We start from the raw sequence: 17,856 nt of genomic DNA on the forward strand, positions 1-17,856 counted from the left end.
GGCATCCCATCATGGATGAAGGTGCGTAATTGGGAACCTCATCAGGAAATGGAAACCAGGTTTTTGTAAACAACTTTTTTTAAATTGATCCATCACCAATACCTATCGTTTTCATATTGTATTTTTATATACAAAGTGTTTGGGCCAAATTTGCTTTTAAAGAACGTGGACCAGTATCAAGTATCTGACTGGACGTTGACTGGAGTTCATACATTATGCATATAATCAATGTATAGCTGAAGCCCAAGGCCCGTCCCGGGCTGGCTTTTCAAGAGCGGAGGAGTACGATCTGGGACTGAAGCAGCTCAAACGGCCCTTTTTGTTTAGTATTTTGGTCCTTGTGAGCTTCTATATCGAGAACCTTTCGTATATGGCAGGAGTGTACTTCTCGGACTCCGCTTTTTTTATTGTATTTTGTAAATCAACCCAAGATAATAACAAGAACATATGTTTTGAAATAATAAGGATGGTCCAGTTGACTGTAAAGTGGAATTCCCCCCAAAATCTTTCGCAAATTAATTTTACAGGAATCAATGCTTCGTATAAATGATAATCTATGATTCCCCGAGGCGTGTGCTGTTCATTGTTCTGCAAACATGTCATTCTTCTGGGGTTGTAAAGGGTTAAGTTGACTCCTGTTAACAGACCTCAAATAAAATGTTGTTGGGGTTCTGGGAAGTTACAACAATTTCATTTTCTGTTTCTTCCTTTTCCTCCCCAAGAGACAGCGGTTCTTTGTGTGACTCCCTGTGGTTCAAAGATTTATTGTGTTTGGCGAGGCTGCTGTTTATTTAAGACTTTGTTAATATAATCTTTGTTTTACAGTCCACCGGATTTGCAAAAAAGGTTGACACGAGCCAACGAACCTCCATCACCCAACACTGTATTTTATTTAACTGTAACGTGGGTTCAGCTTCAAAGAAAACCATCATCCTCACAGCATCTTCACCCTCAGTAATTTATTAAAACCCGCTGTGGCTTGGACCTTTTTTTATAAACTTTTGTTTAAAGTTGGTTTGGGGGTATTTGGCTTAAAAAATCTAAGAATCTGCAGCCAAGAGATTTAACTGTAGAGATAATCATAATACCGTTACTACTAATAATCGTTATCCGGCAGGGCCGGACTGGGAATAAAAAGCAGCCCTGGAATTATTCGGACATAAGCCACATATATCTTTTTTGCTGGTCGAACTAATGTGCCTACACACCAGGTGTATCTCTAAAAAACCACAGATCTCCACAGCACCCCCAACTTCACAAGCAACATGTCCCACCTTTGCCCCCAAACCGCTTGTCTGTGCCACCTTTGCACCCAAACCGCTTGTCTGTGCCACCTCTGCCCCTAAAATACCCTGCTTGTACCACCTCAGACCCTGAAACAGCCTGTCTGTGCCACCCCTGCCCCTTAAAAGCTTGCCTGTTCCACCTCTGCCCCTGAAGCAGCCTGTCTTTGCCACCTCTGCCCCCCAAACTACATGTGCAATCTCTACCCCTGCCTGTCCCATTTGTGCCCCTAAACACTTACATAGTCATTCACTCATTTACTCAATTACTCATTCATTCACCCATTCTCTCTCCCGCACACGTGCTAGGCTGCACGTTATGTTTTAATGCTCAAACCGGGCACTGTCGGCCAGTGGCCCTGACGGCCACTCTGGGCCTGATAATTCTACTCATCATGCAGATCCTGTTTGTTACAAAACATTTGGAATTTTATTTATATTATATTCCATATCATATATTTATAACTCATTCTTTCCATCTGGAATGAACATCTGTTAAACGGAAACATACAGTACAAAAAAAATATTAAATACAGCATATTACAAACCCTCAACAGACATAATGAGAGGAAATCCAACATCAAGTGTTGTCTTTAAACACACAATAAAAACCACACAGACCTAAAACCCAATGTTTTTTTTTGGCCTGGAATAATGTCTTATGTGTCATTTAATTTTTATTATTATTAATATTATTATTATTAATTTCCAAGTGGGTGGAAATGGAGTTTTTTTTTGTAAACAAAGGTCTTGTAAACTCATTGTACACCACTTCAGCATAGGTTGGTGCTACAGAAGCCATCATATAAACACGCGGCTACGAAAACCTTGTCTGCAGATGCTTAAACCCAGAAAAAACCTTACTACATGCAGTCTTTATGTGTTCTAGAATGGCTCATAATCGCAATAGTCTGTTTTCATTCATTGCAGTTCTGTGGGGTTTATCCCAATAACCAATAATAAAGAACACTCCATGTAACATTTCTTATAACGTTCTACTATCGACCACTAGGATACATTTGAAGGACACCATCATGCTTTGAAAGCGAAATCCATTAAACGTACTTGTGTACTGAACGTATTCTTTAGCAGAACGTGGCACCATTTAGTGGACCAACATCTTATAGAAGAAATGGTAGAACCACTTTCAAAGCTCTGTGGTCCCAACTTGAGATGAAATCTTTACTGAATACGTTTACCACCAAGTTACCAACCACAACTCATAGAATATGAAATATGTCCGTTGACCCGTTGTCTGGAGAATCTCAAGTGCTTGAATGTCCTTGCTGTTGAGGACGATCCATAGACACGTTTCTATATACAGTACAAACTCACACCTGAGTCGAGGAGAGTTACAGTACGTGTGCGTCTTGTTCATGCGCTTAAATACGATATTTTAAACCTAAAAAAAAGTGCTTGCTTTCAAAAGGAAAAAAAAAACAAAAACGCAAGGATGTTGGAATAAGAAATCCAAAAAAATACTGATAAAGCTTCAAAAAGAAGTCGGGAAGTCTTTTCTGAAATGTAAAAAACGTTAGCTACATACATCAGGACTGTGTAAACAAAATCCAGGGCACAGAGTTACATTGTTTTTAGCGGACGCTGGAGTTCAGATGATCGCAACCTATGAGCAGAAGGAGCTGGCTCTACAGATATTCATCATTATAGATATATGTGAAATGTCGCCCTTGTGTATCTTCTCTGAAGCACCCAGTAGCAGGGTTGAGCATGTTCTTCGACGTTGACCATCACAAAGTTCCATTAAGAGGGTTTAATTAATGAGAAGAACTGCGGGGTTGTGTTGTCTCTTCTTTCAAAGCTGTTGAGGACACCCAGGATTGACTTCCCTTCATTTCTGCTGAGATTCCCTTTGATGTAAAGAACGGCTTCAACGTGCTTTTTCCTGTGAAGGAAAATACAATTTAGTAAATACTGAGTACAGAATCAAACCTGACCCCAAATAGTTGACCCAACACCAAGTCATGTTCCATTGAATATATGCTGAGTTTGGTTCTTCCCAAAGATGTTCACCACATGTTTGGCGCCATATTGAGGCCTATGTGAATTTTATACATGGGGGATTCCACAGGATGTTCACCCTTTAGCTTCACCCACTTCCCACTAAGTTTTGCCCACTCCATATCCCTTTTTCAGTTCACTCATGGTGGCCCCATTGACCGTAGCCTCTTCCCTGCCAACATACGGAGAAAGAGGAGGAGACTCAAATCTAGCCATCTTGGACATGTGGCCTCACCGTCACAGAAGTAGTGTCCACTTGCAACCAGCGGTCATAGAGTGCCCACCAATTGTACCTATTGTCACCTATGGAAGGTCCCTAAACTTCCAGACCAGTTGGGAAGAGGTAAGAGTCCACAGTAACTAGGATAACAGGGAGAGTATGGAGGTGGGTCACGGCCCTCTGAGATTTACCTGTCTATTTAACTATTCCTTAAATCAGTAAATCCTTAAATCAGTAAAAATATCTTGTAGTCTTACCCAATATCGGGGTAATCTTCGGCCAGCGCGGCCACTTCCAGCTGAATGGCGTTGACATCCTGCAGCCTGATGATTTCGGCCAGTTTGGGGATAAGAGGGTTCAGCCAAGTTGCTTGGGATTCCTGGTATGAAATAAACAAAAATCAGTAAACTGATGAGGTGTTAGAATTATTCTTCTGCGTCTCGTGATTTAGGGATTGTACTCACATGACAAGAGAAGAAATCGCTGATGAGATTCGCGTTCTCGTGGACTTGGTTCGCCAGAGTCTGAAGCTGCCGCACGTTCTTGTGGCTGACTTTCTTCTTGAGAAGCCTTGTTACGTATTCCTTGACCAAGTGAAAATGGATCCTATCGATGGCATCCTACAAGACAAAACACTTTGTGAGGTTAAGTCATCATGAGACACGCCGGTTACATTAAACCAGGAAGATACCAAGAATTCCTTCAATTGTTCAACACAGAACAATAATATATCAGGGTTTCAGGAACTCTAGTTCTAAAGAGGCTAATACCGATAGGCTGAAAGGCTTTGTTGCCCTAGCCGCAGAAAAAGCACTGAAGACCATGATGGTTATGGCCGGCAAAGTTGGGTAGAATTAAGAAACATCTGGTTCTTACCTTATAACAACTAGGAGTTAGTGTTTTCAGAGGGAAGGTGTGCTTCTCCACGACCTTGATAATATCGGACATGACTTGGTGACTGCACAAGCCGTTTCCTTGAGAAATCTTTTTGAAGTAAACCTAAAACATAAATATTTGATTACTTTCTGTTCAAAAAAAGAAAAATACTCGCCAAGATCTTACATTACTTCCTTTCAGCTCAATTACAGGATCAGGCACCATGAATGAGTCCCTCATTGGGATCCCTAATCATGGAGTCATGGGCTATCGTGTTATTCCATGAGGCCTCATAGGAAACTTTGTGGTTTCTGAGCCATGTCAGAATTAAAAATCTTACATTACATTTTATCTCAGGTGATTAAAATGGGAAGAAATACCTTTAATTCTTGAAATAAGTCGTGAAGAAGGATGTCAAAGCCAAGCTCCTCGAACTCATTGAGAATTGAATTCATCGTCTCCTTTGATCTCGGTTGCAATTCATTGTCGTTGCGTGCAACAAAATCTCTAAAAGGTGCAATAAAACAGAGGTTTTAATATTAGTTGGATGTGTGAGACATAGAAACATAGGATTTGCCGGCAGATCGGCCCCATTTGGCCCCATCTAGTCTGCCTGTTATCTTAAATATTCAATCCTTAATCCGTCGTTGGTCTCGTCTTAGATCCAGGATCCATTTGCCGATCCCATGCATGTTTAAATTCCCTCACCGTATTAGCCTCTACCACTTCTGCTGGGAGCATGTTCCATTTATCTACCACCCACCTAACCAAATATTTTGAGCACCCGCTAAACAACCTGTCTATTATCCTTACCTGAACGTCCTACAGCAGTTGATATTGGCAATGACGATCGCTCTAAAATACTCATCCGTCTTATGCTTCTCTTTAAACTCTTCGAATGAAGTCATGTAACTGAAAATGAAAAAAAAAAAGTTTAATATAAAAATCTGAACGGCTAGAAATATATTTCCTAATAATATTAAAATCTGGTGGGCCAAACATCTAAGTGGCCTCTCCTCCAATTCAAGCATTTCCACAACCATGCACCACTCAATGCTCTTTGGGTTCTTGCCCTCACATGCCCATTCTATGAAGAAACGGAGCTTTCGCCCAGATGACTCATTATGTTCCGCCGGATTATGTAAATATTAATTTGCATATGGCGTCCTTATAGCATGTTTCTTTAGAAAAAAAAGTTAGCTACGGTCTAACCCGAAATCCCGGAACACGGTCATGTTCCTCTCTCAAGTTCAATTTTTGGAGGGCTCCAAGTGTGTGTCATCTAAGGTGGGACTCATACCCCAACATGCGCCTCTAAGATATCTTTAATAATGGTGTGTCCCCCCACTTAAATGCTGGTGGGTATAAGAGGAAAATACCATAGACAAAAACTGGTGGAGGATGACCCTTAAAGTACCTTTTTAGGAATTCCACCAGCACGCTAGCCAAGCGAGATGCCATGTGGTGGGACATCCGTGGAGATAGCTGGGCTGCTCTCTTGATCGCACCGTTATAGCTCTGTTGAAAAGTAAAACGGGCTTCTTGAAACGTCTTTTCGTCATATTCCATAACCGGGGAACAAACTTCTAATGACGTTCTATTTACCTGAATGACGTCAATGTGTAACTCGGAGTGATAGAAGGCACCCAGTTTCACTGGCTCGTTGCCCTCCTTCCAGCGCTGAACTTCTAAATTTAAGCTGTTGGACATCCATTCTTTCACAGATCCCTTTGGAGAAAGTCAGACAGATACAACTTATTACTTAGAAAGTAAGTGGCTACAGACAACATAAAATAATAATAGTGACTCAAACACACATCCCTTCTGCATTTGATTTAACCCCTTCTTACCACTTCATAGGGCAAGTAACTTCCTTCTAATTCTCTGATCTTGTGCGCCGCTAAAAGGCTTTCCAGTTTGGTCTCCTCAATGTGTCCAAGTAGGGCAGAGTCTTTCAAAACATTGCTGAGGGAGATAGGAATAGACTGTTTTAGTGGATAAAAAGTATACGATCACAATCCTTTTATTAAATTATGATGTCATGAAAATCTAGAACATAATGCTAGAACAAACATTGCTGGACCACTTATGTGACTGTTGTGGCAACAAAGAAAATTCCTTCTATGAATTGAAGATTTTGGGCCACTACCTGGAGTTTTTTTTTTTAAATTTGTCTTTTACTTGCACTTCCACATATATCCACTAGAGGCAGCATTTACACATAGACTGGATCCTTCCTGTGATATAGGCTTTCAAAGCAGTCCCTATGCTAGATGCTATTGGCCATTTGGTTGGGCTACCCAAAGTGTTGAATGTTGCCAGCCCATATGAGGAATAATGGCTAGATATCATAGCGCCTTTGAAACAAATATGGATGCCTGGATCCAGCATGCATTCCTCTAGAGAATAAATTGACATTTTTTTTATGGTACATGACCACATAGGCTTTTGGAAGCCATGGTAATCACACCAAAATAACAAATATAAAACGTACACTGTTCTGTAAAAACAAGATAAAAAAGCACAGAGAAAGAAGTGGTCTAATAGCCCAAACAATCAATGAAATGGTCCTACGAGCAGCGACATTCCACAGATTAAAACAATTTTTTTAAACCTAATTTAAACAACTGCTGGATTTTCCAAGTAATAACCCAGCATCGATACATTTAGCAAAAAAATAGCAAAGCTTTACTGATCGCTCCATAAAAACTGTATAGTTATACGAAGCCAAATAGAAAGGACACAATTATCCATTATCTGCGATCCTCATGGGCGGCTCTGTTAAAGAAGGGCATTTAATAGACGCTCGACCCGGTTATGAACAAAACCATAAACCAAATGTTGTCAACTCACGTTGGGTAAATGTTATGCACCCAGCACAGGATAAAATAGCTGTCTTTGCCATCCAGTTGGAATTCTGTGATAATTTCAACCTGGGACTTTAGAATAGAATGGTAATGCCGCACGTAGGTATCGCACACATCAAACTCCTCGGGGTAGTGCGGCTTGAGATGTTTCACCACGTGGATCAGATCTGTTTTTATGGTCTTTCCCAGATTTATGAAATTCTGCGAGATTGACGAGTCCGGATCGTTGGGTGAGATCGCCGGTAATTTCTGGATCCGCTCGATCACCGAGAGCTTGACGTACTGCCCCCATTTCTGCTTCCATTTTCTCGGTCGAGCAGGGTTGGGTTTTACCGAGGTGTCGTGGTCCTCACTGTAGATGTTGTCTTCTGCTTCTTGTTCCATGATGGCCCGTATAGCCTGAGTCAGCAAGTCCTCATCTTCTTCCACGATGGAATCTTTCACCGCTTTGAAGACTTCTTTGTCTAGTTCCTCGTACAAGGACTCCAGCTCCTGCTTTCTGTCTTCATGAAGCTTGTCACCGATTTGGCTGTAGACCTCGCGCTCTAAGACGGTAAGACCTTGGCTGGCTTTCCAAAATCTTTTCTGAAGAATATTCTCTTGAATTTTTTCCACTGTCAATGAAATATACATCTACAATTAGGGCATTCCACTCAGTAACAGACATACCATTTATAAAGAACATACTAATAAAATGCGGAACATGCTATTTATAATCAATATACCCAAAAATGGTAGAACATCTCTATGTTTCGAACCCGAGAGACACATGCAAATCTATTCAACTTCTAGAATCGTCTCTTAGACATGGGGACTTTTTCATTGAGCTGACTCTGAGACTGGGTTAAATATTAACCCCTTAATGGTCTTTAACAAAGATTCTATTTCAGTGACATCCTACTGGTTCTGGTAATGGTCCTTATGAAACCTATGACTTGGCAGAAGGTAAGGATATTCTGAATTATCACCTGTATTCAAGGAACAATCTCAGCAGTCATGCAGCAGGGCGGAAAGGGCAAGTTGGGACACTAAAATATAATTAAAGCCTGTTGGCAAACTTTTAGTTCAGTTAAGGTTAGCTTAATTCTCATGTTAAGGTGCGGGCACTGTGATACCTTAAAACAGACTAAATACCCCCGATCTCTAAGAAGAGAGGGATACCGGAAAAAGGGTTCTAAAGAAGGACTGCCCCCCAAAAAGAGGGATACATGGGCTGTATGCTTTAGAGAAAGCCTTGGGCTTACGTATAAAGGACCCTTTTGGTGCAAAGGGATGCTTTCACCACAACAGCCAATTAAATGTTTCTGCTTTTACCATTTTACACAAAAACGTCTCTTTATACGACCTTTTTTTTTCTAAAATTACATTTTTTCAAATAATATTTTTTTTTTAACTGTAAAAAGACAAGAAAATACTCCCCAGCCGAGAAATTAGAAATTTTACCTGTAATTTCCTCGCCTTTGGTCTCTGCGTTGGCCGAGGTGGCGTCTGATTTTTTGGGATAGAGGTACTTCGCGATACCTTTTAACCCCTTATAAAATCCAACTTTCTTTTTTGTACTTTGCACTCCGTTTGCGTTTTGTTCGGAGACGTTTTCTTTCGAACCTCGGGGCTCTTTTTCAGATCCAAGCATTTTCCTTATTTTTTTCATGGACTGTATACCCTGTAACGGAATGAAACTTAAATGAATTACAAGAATACAGAATAATGCACATGGGGCTACACAGTGACATCAGCAGTGCCTAAAGTATCTTGATCTATACAACTACATATATATATATATATATATATACATACATATACTGTATATAATATATACAGTATATTACACTATATTATATATATATATATATATACATACACACGCATATAGTATATAGATTATAATATTGCATAGTGTTATATATTATACATAAGATATACAGTATATAACGCAATATTATAATATATATTAGAATATTGCATAGTGTTATATATTATACATAAGATATACAGTATATAACTCAATATTATAATATATATTAGAATATTGCATAGTGTTATATACTATATATAAGATATACAGTATATTCCTCAATATTATAATATATATTAGAATATTGCATAGTGTTATATATTATACATAAGATATACAGTATATAACTCAATATTATAATATATATTAGAATATTGCATAGTGTTATATACTATATATAAGATATACAGTATATTCCTCAATATTATAATATATATTAGAATATTGCATAGTGTTATATACTATATATAAGATATACAGTATATAACGCAGTATTATAATATATATTAGAATATTGCATAGTGTTATATACTATATATAAGATATACAGTATATAACGCAGTATTATAATATGTGATATTATATTGCATAGTGTTATTTACTATATATAAGATATACAGTATGTAACACTATGCAATATTATAATATATATTATAATGCAGATATATCTCTATTTACCCATAATTTCCCCAAAACAATGTAAATTTAGAATTTTATAGTTATCTTTTTTACTCTACTTTGTATACGCCATAGAAAGCAGTCTTAAAAGGCAAAAGCTATTGTTAAATTCCATGTCGGTCTCACCCACTTGATAACAAGGTGTGCCCAAGATACACATAATTATATTTATACTGCAGTAAATTGATGTATGATTTGGCGTGCCGATGGTTAAGCGCGTGGGACATTTGTGTGTAAATCCACATCAATGGTTGCGACATATATATATATATATAAGCTTGTTTTCACCCCCGTATAAATATATATATAGAAAGAATGCAGGAGGTAGGGAAAAAATAGTATTTCGGGGAAAAAACCATTAAATAAAATCTTATTAACCCAAGCAAAGTCCAGAGTGATGGGAGTTGGGTTTCGCAGCAACTGGAAAGCTGCTGCTTCCCTATCCTGGAGCATTTGCTGAAGACATTTTGCTTTACACTATGGATGATGATTAAAGTAAACACAAAAAAGTATTTTTCTAATCTAAAAAACACCACATGGGTAACCACCAGTCCATCACCACAGCCTTTTGCCTTCTGTGCATGATGGGAGTTGGAGTTATAAAACACTGCCCCACCAAAAGTACAGGTCCTGGTTCATGATCTAGCACCCAGTATCAGAAATCACAACCAGCCAGAATTCTAAATGCTAAAAAACGTAGAAATCAGAATAAATATACATTTATAAAAAATAATACATTGATGCAAATGCCTTATCTAGGTCTCCACATATATTTCTATACGACCCTTTAAACTTCAGCCCTTTAAATTAACTCTTTGTTTTCACTTAATTCTATTATTATACATAATGTCAACATGCCTACAAATATGAGACTGTAACTATTTTGCTTTGCTACAAATAACCCATAACTGTTACATGCATGTATAGATTTAGTGGCTGTTGGATCCAATAGTTACAATAGTTAAGGAATGTCGGATAGAATTCTTACAATAGTGAAGGAATGAAACTGCATTTACTCACCTAGAGGAGTGGGAATCCTGAGAATTGGAGGAATGAGGTTTGTTACTGATCACCCCACAGGCTGCACCAAGCTTTATACATGGATGTCAGAGGTGGAGTTTGCGGTATTATCAGACCTCCTGTCTGCCCCCCCCCACACATTCACACACACACACACTGATTTATTTCATCATCAGTAAAACTTCCTGGGTTGGGGAAATCCAGCTTCTTAACACATGTGCTGCATAAAACCCAGAGACAGTGCACACCAGGGGCAGGCTGTTATCGCCAGAGTTTGGGAATCCCCCCTCAATTTGGAACTATTAACAAATATATTCAAAAATAAAAATAAAATTTTCAGTAATAATAATAAAAAAATTCTGGATCCAAAAATAATATCTGAAAACGGGCACAATTTTCCACATCTAGCAAATGAATAATAATAATAATAATAATAACAATAATAATAATACTTGGATATTAATATATCATTATTATTATTATTATTTTTAACACTTTCTTGAGACAGGCAATATTGTCCCTTCTTGCGAGTCTATAGTATATAAAATCATATTAGTATGATGCAATGTATTCTATGTCATTTTACGAATACCAGCGCAAAAGGCACACTACGGGGTTAAAACAGACTTGATCTTAAAACGATATTGAAATATAAAACAAGAATGTTGGCACGCCTTGCCTTTTGCAAGTCACAATATGTCAGGCTTTAAAGTCACCGTATGCAGCGTTCCTATAACGTTTATAAGACAGAGCTACAGTGACGGCTGCCACGGGATGGTGCCAACATAGGCTATGGTGGGGTAGGCAATGCCTCTACCACCTCTGATGGGATTCTGCTCTATAGATCACCACCCTTTCAGTAATTTCTCCTGTCTACTCTCACTTTTTGTTTCCATTTCTACTCTTTACGATGATTTTAGCTGGAAATCACGGTCTGGAGTGCCCAGCGTGGTAGCGAGCTGAGCGCAAGCTCTTCTGTTATGGAAAGTACATCGCTATTGGGAACGCGCGCTGTCCTCTGGAAGAACGCTGGGTTATCTCTACACTCCATTTCCTAAATAGAGTAGGCGGTGGGCAGGAGAATGTGGAATGTGGTCAGCTGGTGGGTATATTTAGAATTTCTCCCAGAGTCTTCAGCTGATACTTCTAGTATTTGGATGACTTAAAGGAATTTCTCTTATCTAGGACTGGAACATCGTTAGCCAACAAGGTGAAGCCGAGGTGAGAATCCGCAGCCGGTTATGGTAAAAAAAAAAAAAGGATAGCGTTGATTATTCATAAAGGGGATTCCGTCTAGAGATGCCTTCACAACACGCAGGCAGAGGGGGTTAGTGATGTCATTGTAATGAAATGGGGTGCGCCTTGGTCACCCCACTGGCGGGCATTAATCAGAGTTTAGAAATGGTAAGTTGATCCATCTATTCTGATTCTCAAGGAAAATAGTGACATCCTAGCCAACTGGGCCACCAGCCAGGAAAAGGCCGAAGTGTTTCCATTTGGGGGCACCAGTGTCCGTGGTAAGGCTTGTGAAGGTCCATGGAACGTCATTAAATTGCCCCAGTAAATGTCCATCGTGAGCAATGTTGGCGCCTAGTCCAGCCACCAACTGATGAAATTAAGCAAGCTAAAGAAGGAAAATGGTGTAGCCTTCATAATATTGATGGGAAATAGGCAAAAGTGGTCTCCTTCCTCCACCTTCTGCGGTGGTCTTAAAAACTCCAATGAGATGAACACGCTGGAAACTTTCAGAGGATTAGAACATAAACCCAGAAGAGTCCTGAAGCAACGTGGCCCTTGACTGCTTCAATGTTAGGTCGTCGGTCAGCTACTTGGACGGTTGAGCAGCCCCAATACCCAGGGGCAGAGGAGGAAAGTGCCCCTGTCCCGCCATAGCATAGTACATAGTACTTGTAACCCATGATGAGGATAGATAAGTTTCACATCAGGTGGGACAGACCGGAGCTGTAAATATTTATTCTCAATGAGAATAGGCGCTAAGCCCACTTTCTGCAGTATTTCTAAACAAAACAACTCATATTTGGGTCAAAATAAACTTTGTTAACATTTAGTTGGGACAGAACTCTAGAAATCACTCTGTGATGATATATTCTAAATCCTATGAGGACTTAATGTAACTTTTTCCATGCACGTACTCAACGGGATACTTTCAGTTTCGTTATAAGACTCAAAACCCCTCAATAACGTGGCAGGGAAGGGGCTGCTTTGGCTTATTTACTGGGTGGGAAAAATGGCAGCCAAATACATGTATGGATTGCGTTTGCAGGAAGTGTACTGAAGTATGCTTCCTTCTTTTTAGCAGAAACAGCAGGGGGAGGGGATAAATGAGACAGAACTCCAATATCTTAAGAATGAGTACAGTAAATACTAGATCGAGCCCACTGTCAGTTTCTAAATATTGGGGAGGAACAGACAGAAAAAGAGGGGTTCTAGGCTGGGGAACGATAATCATACTGGAGTCAGGAGGCCATAAAAAAACGAGGGTCATTTCCTTTTTTATATATATTATTGGACGCTCACCTTTGCACATTTGTTTATATGTGTTTTCTAAAAAAAATAGCTTTCAGTTTGTAGTTCTTATTGTTTTCGAGGAATTTCCAGTGTGTTAGGAAAGAGAATACCCCATAAAAGGGAAGTCGTGTTGCACACATTTCTTAAGCAAGAATGGATGCAAAAAAAAAAAAAAAAAAATTTTTTTTTTAAAGTCCTAAGGGATTTCTTTTGGGTTTATTATTTCTGGACGGTCTACTTTGCTGCAAGATTCGAGATAACCGGTTGAGGTCGCGAGGCGTATAAGCGGATAACCTGGATGTAAGAAAGAATGGCTTCTGTTAGAGGGTGGTAGATGAATGGAACAGCTTTCCAGTAGAGGTGGTAGAAAATAGTAAACAAACATAAATATGTAGGTATAAAGCATTTGAAGAGATTTCCAGTTGAAGGCAGATCAGACCCATTCAGTCCATCTAGTCTATCCTGTGCATGTATACTTTCCCTCACTGTATTAGCCTCTACCACTTCTGCTGGGAGGCTGTCCCACGTATCTACTACTCTCTCAGTAAATTAGGTTGCTGGTATTTTTACATGTCACTGTAATTTATAGTGGCCCTTTCATTCCAGAATGAATCCTATGAACATACGGCTAACTGGATTGTCCCTACAAACAAATAAATAAATATTAGATTTTTTTTTTTTTATCAGAATTTCACATGCGTTTCATTGAGAAGTTTTTTTTTTTGTTTTTTTTTTCACGGCTGATAATTTTTATACGAGGGGCGATAGCTTCACGTTACTAATTTTAGCCAAGGTTTTCAGGACACATTCCTCCAACGTGTCGGTAACATGTAGTAAGCGCGGCGTTCTAAATATGTTTTCAGATAACAGCGGAAACCTAATCCGCCCCCCGTTCTACCTTCCCTACTTAACACGACACTTTTACGTATCGTCAGGAGTCATTATCTACCGCTGTTCTATCATCAAACCTGCCCGAGCACACTCTTTCCAGCATATCGCAATCGGGGTCTGATACATTGATTGGCTAAAGGGCTTCATTGCCATTGCAGCAGATTTTTTAAAAAGTTCCAGTATTCCTTTTTTTAAAATGGTAAAAGAAAGTATAAAAGAAATGACTTTATTCGTTTTCTTTGCAGAAAATGTTACAGCACTCGGCTTATGTTTGATCAACCGCACAACGATCCGTTAACCCCTTCCAGACAAACAATTCGCCAAAGAATATTGCCTCGTGACGGAATGTCGTTCATTCTCGTTCTTTCATCTATAGCTCTACGACTACGTCTAGATTATAACTTGGATACCTCAATTAACCCTTAAACCCATTAAAAACGTATTGTGAGCCTGTACATGTATGGGCTTTGTCACGAAGGGGTTAAATGGACTTAAGCCTGTTATTTTGAAATATATATGAATGCCAAGCACACAGGAGTGTCCCTGATCTTAGTAGCCGAGATGTATCGGTAACAGAGAAAGGCTTGTATTAGCTTGTGTTATTTGAGGAAGTTGTGTAATTATAATGAAATGGTTAATTTGATCCAAAATAACTGGCGAAATTAATATTTTAAATGCCAGCAAAAAATAAAAAATGACAAAACAATACAGCGTGTTATCACATGAGCCCAAGGAAAACCCCCACAGAACAACCGGCCCGGCATGCGCTTCCTTGCCTCTGTGTATTAAAACGCAGCAGAATCAGAGCTTTTTCGCAGTATAAAAATATTAAAACATTTTTTTTAAATGAGGGGATTTAAACATGCATGAGATCGGCGTACGGCTCCTGAATCTAAGACGAGACCAACGACCGATTAAGGTCTGAGTATTTACAGCAGGAGAAAGGGGCGGCTAGATGGGGGCCGAATGGGGCCGATCTCCCAGAAAACTCTACGTTTCGATATATGTGTCATTTCTATCCCATGAAGGGGCCTCCCGACGTAGCTCAGTGGGCCCCTAGGCAGCCGCCTCAATGTTCCCATGTTCTGCAGGCGATGGCCGCTACGCCTTCATTGTCCGGCCTTATCTTATATTCCTTTACCAACGGTCGTCGATATACGGTGGCCTTTGGTGCGGAGGACTTCCTGCCATTGTCAGTTTTTGTCTCCTCTTGTTACTCGGACAGAGGAAAGACTTATAGTTGGATGCGTGGTGAGGTTCGATTTAACCCCAAGCAGCTTGTTCTGTTTGTAACGGGTCAGCCTTTGCCAGACAAAGTCATGGCGTGTGGGCTAAATGTTCCACCAAGAATGACCTGACCCCTGAAGAAGGCCACCACCTTGGCTTACAATCCGCGTCTCCTAGCGTCCCGCAGTCACGGCCTGTCCCGATGGCGCCAACTACTCTTTATCAAAGGCTGCGCTTGGGGCTTCACCCCATTTACGTGGGTTCTGGAGGCATGGGATTGGGGTGATGATGACATGGTGAAGACTGGAATATATTGACGAATAGAAGACTTGTCCTATAGACATTTCCAACGTCCACATCTTGGTCCTCTTATGGTCTACTGGAAACCCAACTAAAGCCACCAAGGAAGTCCCTTCTCACAAGAACACCAAAAATGCCCCTACCCGGGTATGAATGTCTGGGCCTGCTTTTCAGACACTGGGTGGCCCCCTATGGATACATCCGTTAGCAGGTGATGTATTGACCCGGTACCGAGGTTCTCTAGCAGGGAATTTCCCATCAAACCTATAAACCATTGTATGAAAATCACGTTCCAAATCATATTACAAAACAAGCAAGAATTAAACCAGAACCAACCGACGTAATTAATGATTTATTGTCCGATCTCCACACAATAACTAATTATATTCCGCCGCGCACCTGCCGGGGCGAAGCCGCTTCCTTCTGGTAAAGCTCTGATTGGCTCTTTGTGTCCTTGAATTATGATCAGCAATGGCGGCCTTGTGTATTTTTTTTCGCGGCTCAATGAATTCATATTTTACAGAAGACTTTGCGCACCGGCTACTCGAGTCAGAGGTCGCCCCCGACCTTGTCTTCCAATTCACCTTCCAAAATCCTACAGAATAGGGTAAATTACAGACTATTTATCGATTTATTACACCTCAGGATGTTGTCCATGGAGAGGCCGTTCGTCCAAATTTCACTCGAACCCAAAACACTTCTGAAGGTCCTCTGTCCTATAAAATAGGACCTCTTTGCCCCAAGAGAAACTTTTCACCCTTGACAGAAGCTAAGGGTATTTTGAATGATGTCACCTGAATTCAAGCAGAGAAACAGAGAACCTGCCAGCAGACCGGCCCCATTCGGCCCCCCATCTAGTCGCCCATTTCTCCTGCTGTCAAGCCTTAATCAGTCGTTGGTCCCGTGTTAGATTCAGGAGCCGTATGTCTATCCCGTGCATGTTTAAATCCCGCTCACTGTATTAGTCTCTACCACTTCCGCCGGGAGGCTGTTCCATTTATCTACCACCCTCTCTGCAAAGTAAAAATTCTAATAATACAGAAATGGAGCAGGTATGTGCGCATGGGGAAGGAATGTTATATTGTTGCTGGATTTAGACTCCCGTTATTTGCATACGGCTCAAGGAGGGGGTAAATAATATCGGAGTGTATTTCGCTCTTGCGACATCCCATTAGAACTGACCCTAAGTAAATTCAGAGCAGGATACATAGAGGGGTCTGGAAATTCCAATATACATGCAATCCGTTATCCCAACCCCCATCACTCTGGGCGTCTTCAAGCTTTTTTTCCTCTTCCTTTCTTCCCTTAAATTTCCTAAATTCATTTTACAGACGTGGCGAGGCGGGGGGGGGGAGACTCCTTTCAGTTTGGGAATTTCCTTTTCTTTGTTTCAATGAGTCACTCGGTAAATGGCCAAAAGTTCTGTGTCACTGATTGTTATAATACAGTCTCGAATAGATTGTAAGCTCTTTTGAGCAGGGACCTCGTTATGTGACGGTCTAGTTATGTCCTATTTGGCCATTGTACAGCGCTGCAGACTACGAGGGTGCTATACAGATCCCACCTGATCTTTGAAGGGTGAGACGGTTGGGTTGGGGAGAAGGGAGGGGGGTCCAGAGTAAGAAATTAATAAGAACCGTTGCTAATAACCGGCACTGATTGTCACCGGGGGTCTGCCAAGTCTGTTTTCTATTTTAGGGACAATCTGGCACAGGTGGAAGACACAGGGGTCCCACATGCCGCCCACCCGGAGATTCACGTGTCTTCATCAGCGTGGATTTTAGTGCCCAGAGAACAGCAAAAGGGGGTCTTAAGCCTGCAGTGTGACGGATCTGCTCCGATCCACTTCTATGTTTGTTTCTATTTATCTGTTGCCCTGCTCCTTAATTACTTAAATGTACGTCTTATGTCTTTTCCACGTCTCTTTAAATATATATACCGGTATATATGTAATTAAATGTTACTTACATTTCTGTTATTTTCTCAGCTCCTTTCTAGGGCGGTCCTGTTCTGTGATATAGAAGACACCAGGTGGGTCTCCGCTGCTAGCCCATTTCAGCGCATGTTTATATTTTTAATATGTGTTATTTTGCAGGAGTTACAAGGTTAATAAACAGCCCTACCACGCGCTCCGGTGTTTGCATGGACGAC

At 40.4% G+C, this 17,856-nt stretch overlaps 1 protein-coding gene across 2 annotated transcripts; it reads right to left on the reverse strand.

The window, feature by feature from the left end:
• Positions 1–2,215: 2,215 nt before the first annotated feature.
• LOC128505166 (tumor necrosis factor alpha-induced protein 2-like) lies at positions 2,216–17,853 on the reverse strand. Of its 2 annotated transcripts, none has more exons than XM_053475471.1 (12): positions 17,674–17,853; positions 8,709–8,928; positions 7,252–7,879; positions 6,249–6,363; positions 6,004–6,126; positions 5,816–5,916; positions 5,212–5,310; positions 4,779–4,905; positions 4,399–4,521; positions 3,987–4,142; positions 3,780–3,901; positions 2,216–3,186 (listed from the first exon to the last, which is right to left on the reverse strand). In XM_053475471.1, exons 2-12 carry the CDS (start codon positions 8,914–8,916, stop codon positions 3,045–3,047), a joined length of 1,944 nt encoding a protein of 647 aa, XP_053331446.1. In that variant the 5' UTR covers positions 8,917–8,928; positions 17,674–17,853; the 3' UTR covers positions 2,216–3,044. The 2 variants fall into 2 exon arrangements, with proteins under 2 accessions (XP_053331446.1, XP_053331445.1); XM_053475470.1 differs by lacking the exon at positions 17,674–17,853 and adding an exon at positions 10,759–10,915.
• Positions 17,854–17,856: the final 3 nt, after the last annotated feature.

This window comes from Spea bombifrons, chromosome 9, assembly GCF_027358695.1.
Source record: "Spea bombifrons isolate aSpeBom1 chromosome 9, aSpeBom1.2.pri, whole genome shotgun sequence".
In the NCBI taxonomy this organism is placed as follows: domain Eukaryota; kingdom Metazoa; phylum Chordata; class Amphibia; order Anura; family Pelobatidae; genus Spea; species Spea bombifrons.

Coding starts and splice junctions, on each gene's coding strand:
- LOC128505166 (XM_053475471.1), bottom strand. CDS start 8,916: ATGAAAAAAATAAGGAAAATGCTTGGATCTGAAAAAGAGCCCCGAGGT. Junction 6,364..7,251: donor GTGCATAACATTTACCCAAC/GTGAGTTGACAA, acceptor TATCTCCCTCAG/CAATGTTTTGAAAGACTCTG. Junction 4,522..4,778: donor ACTTATTTCAAGAATTAAAG/GTATTTCTTCCC, acceptor TTTATGTTTTAG/GTTTACTTCAAAAAGATTTC.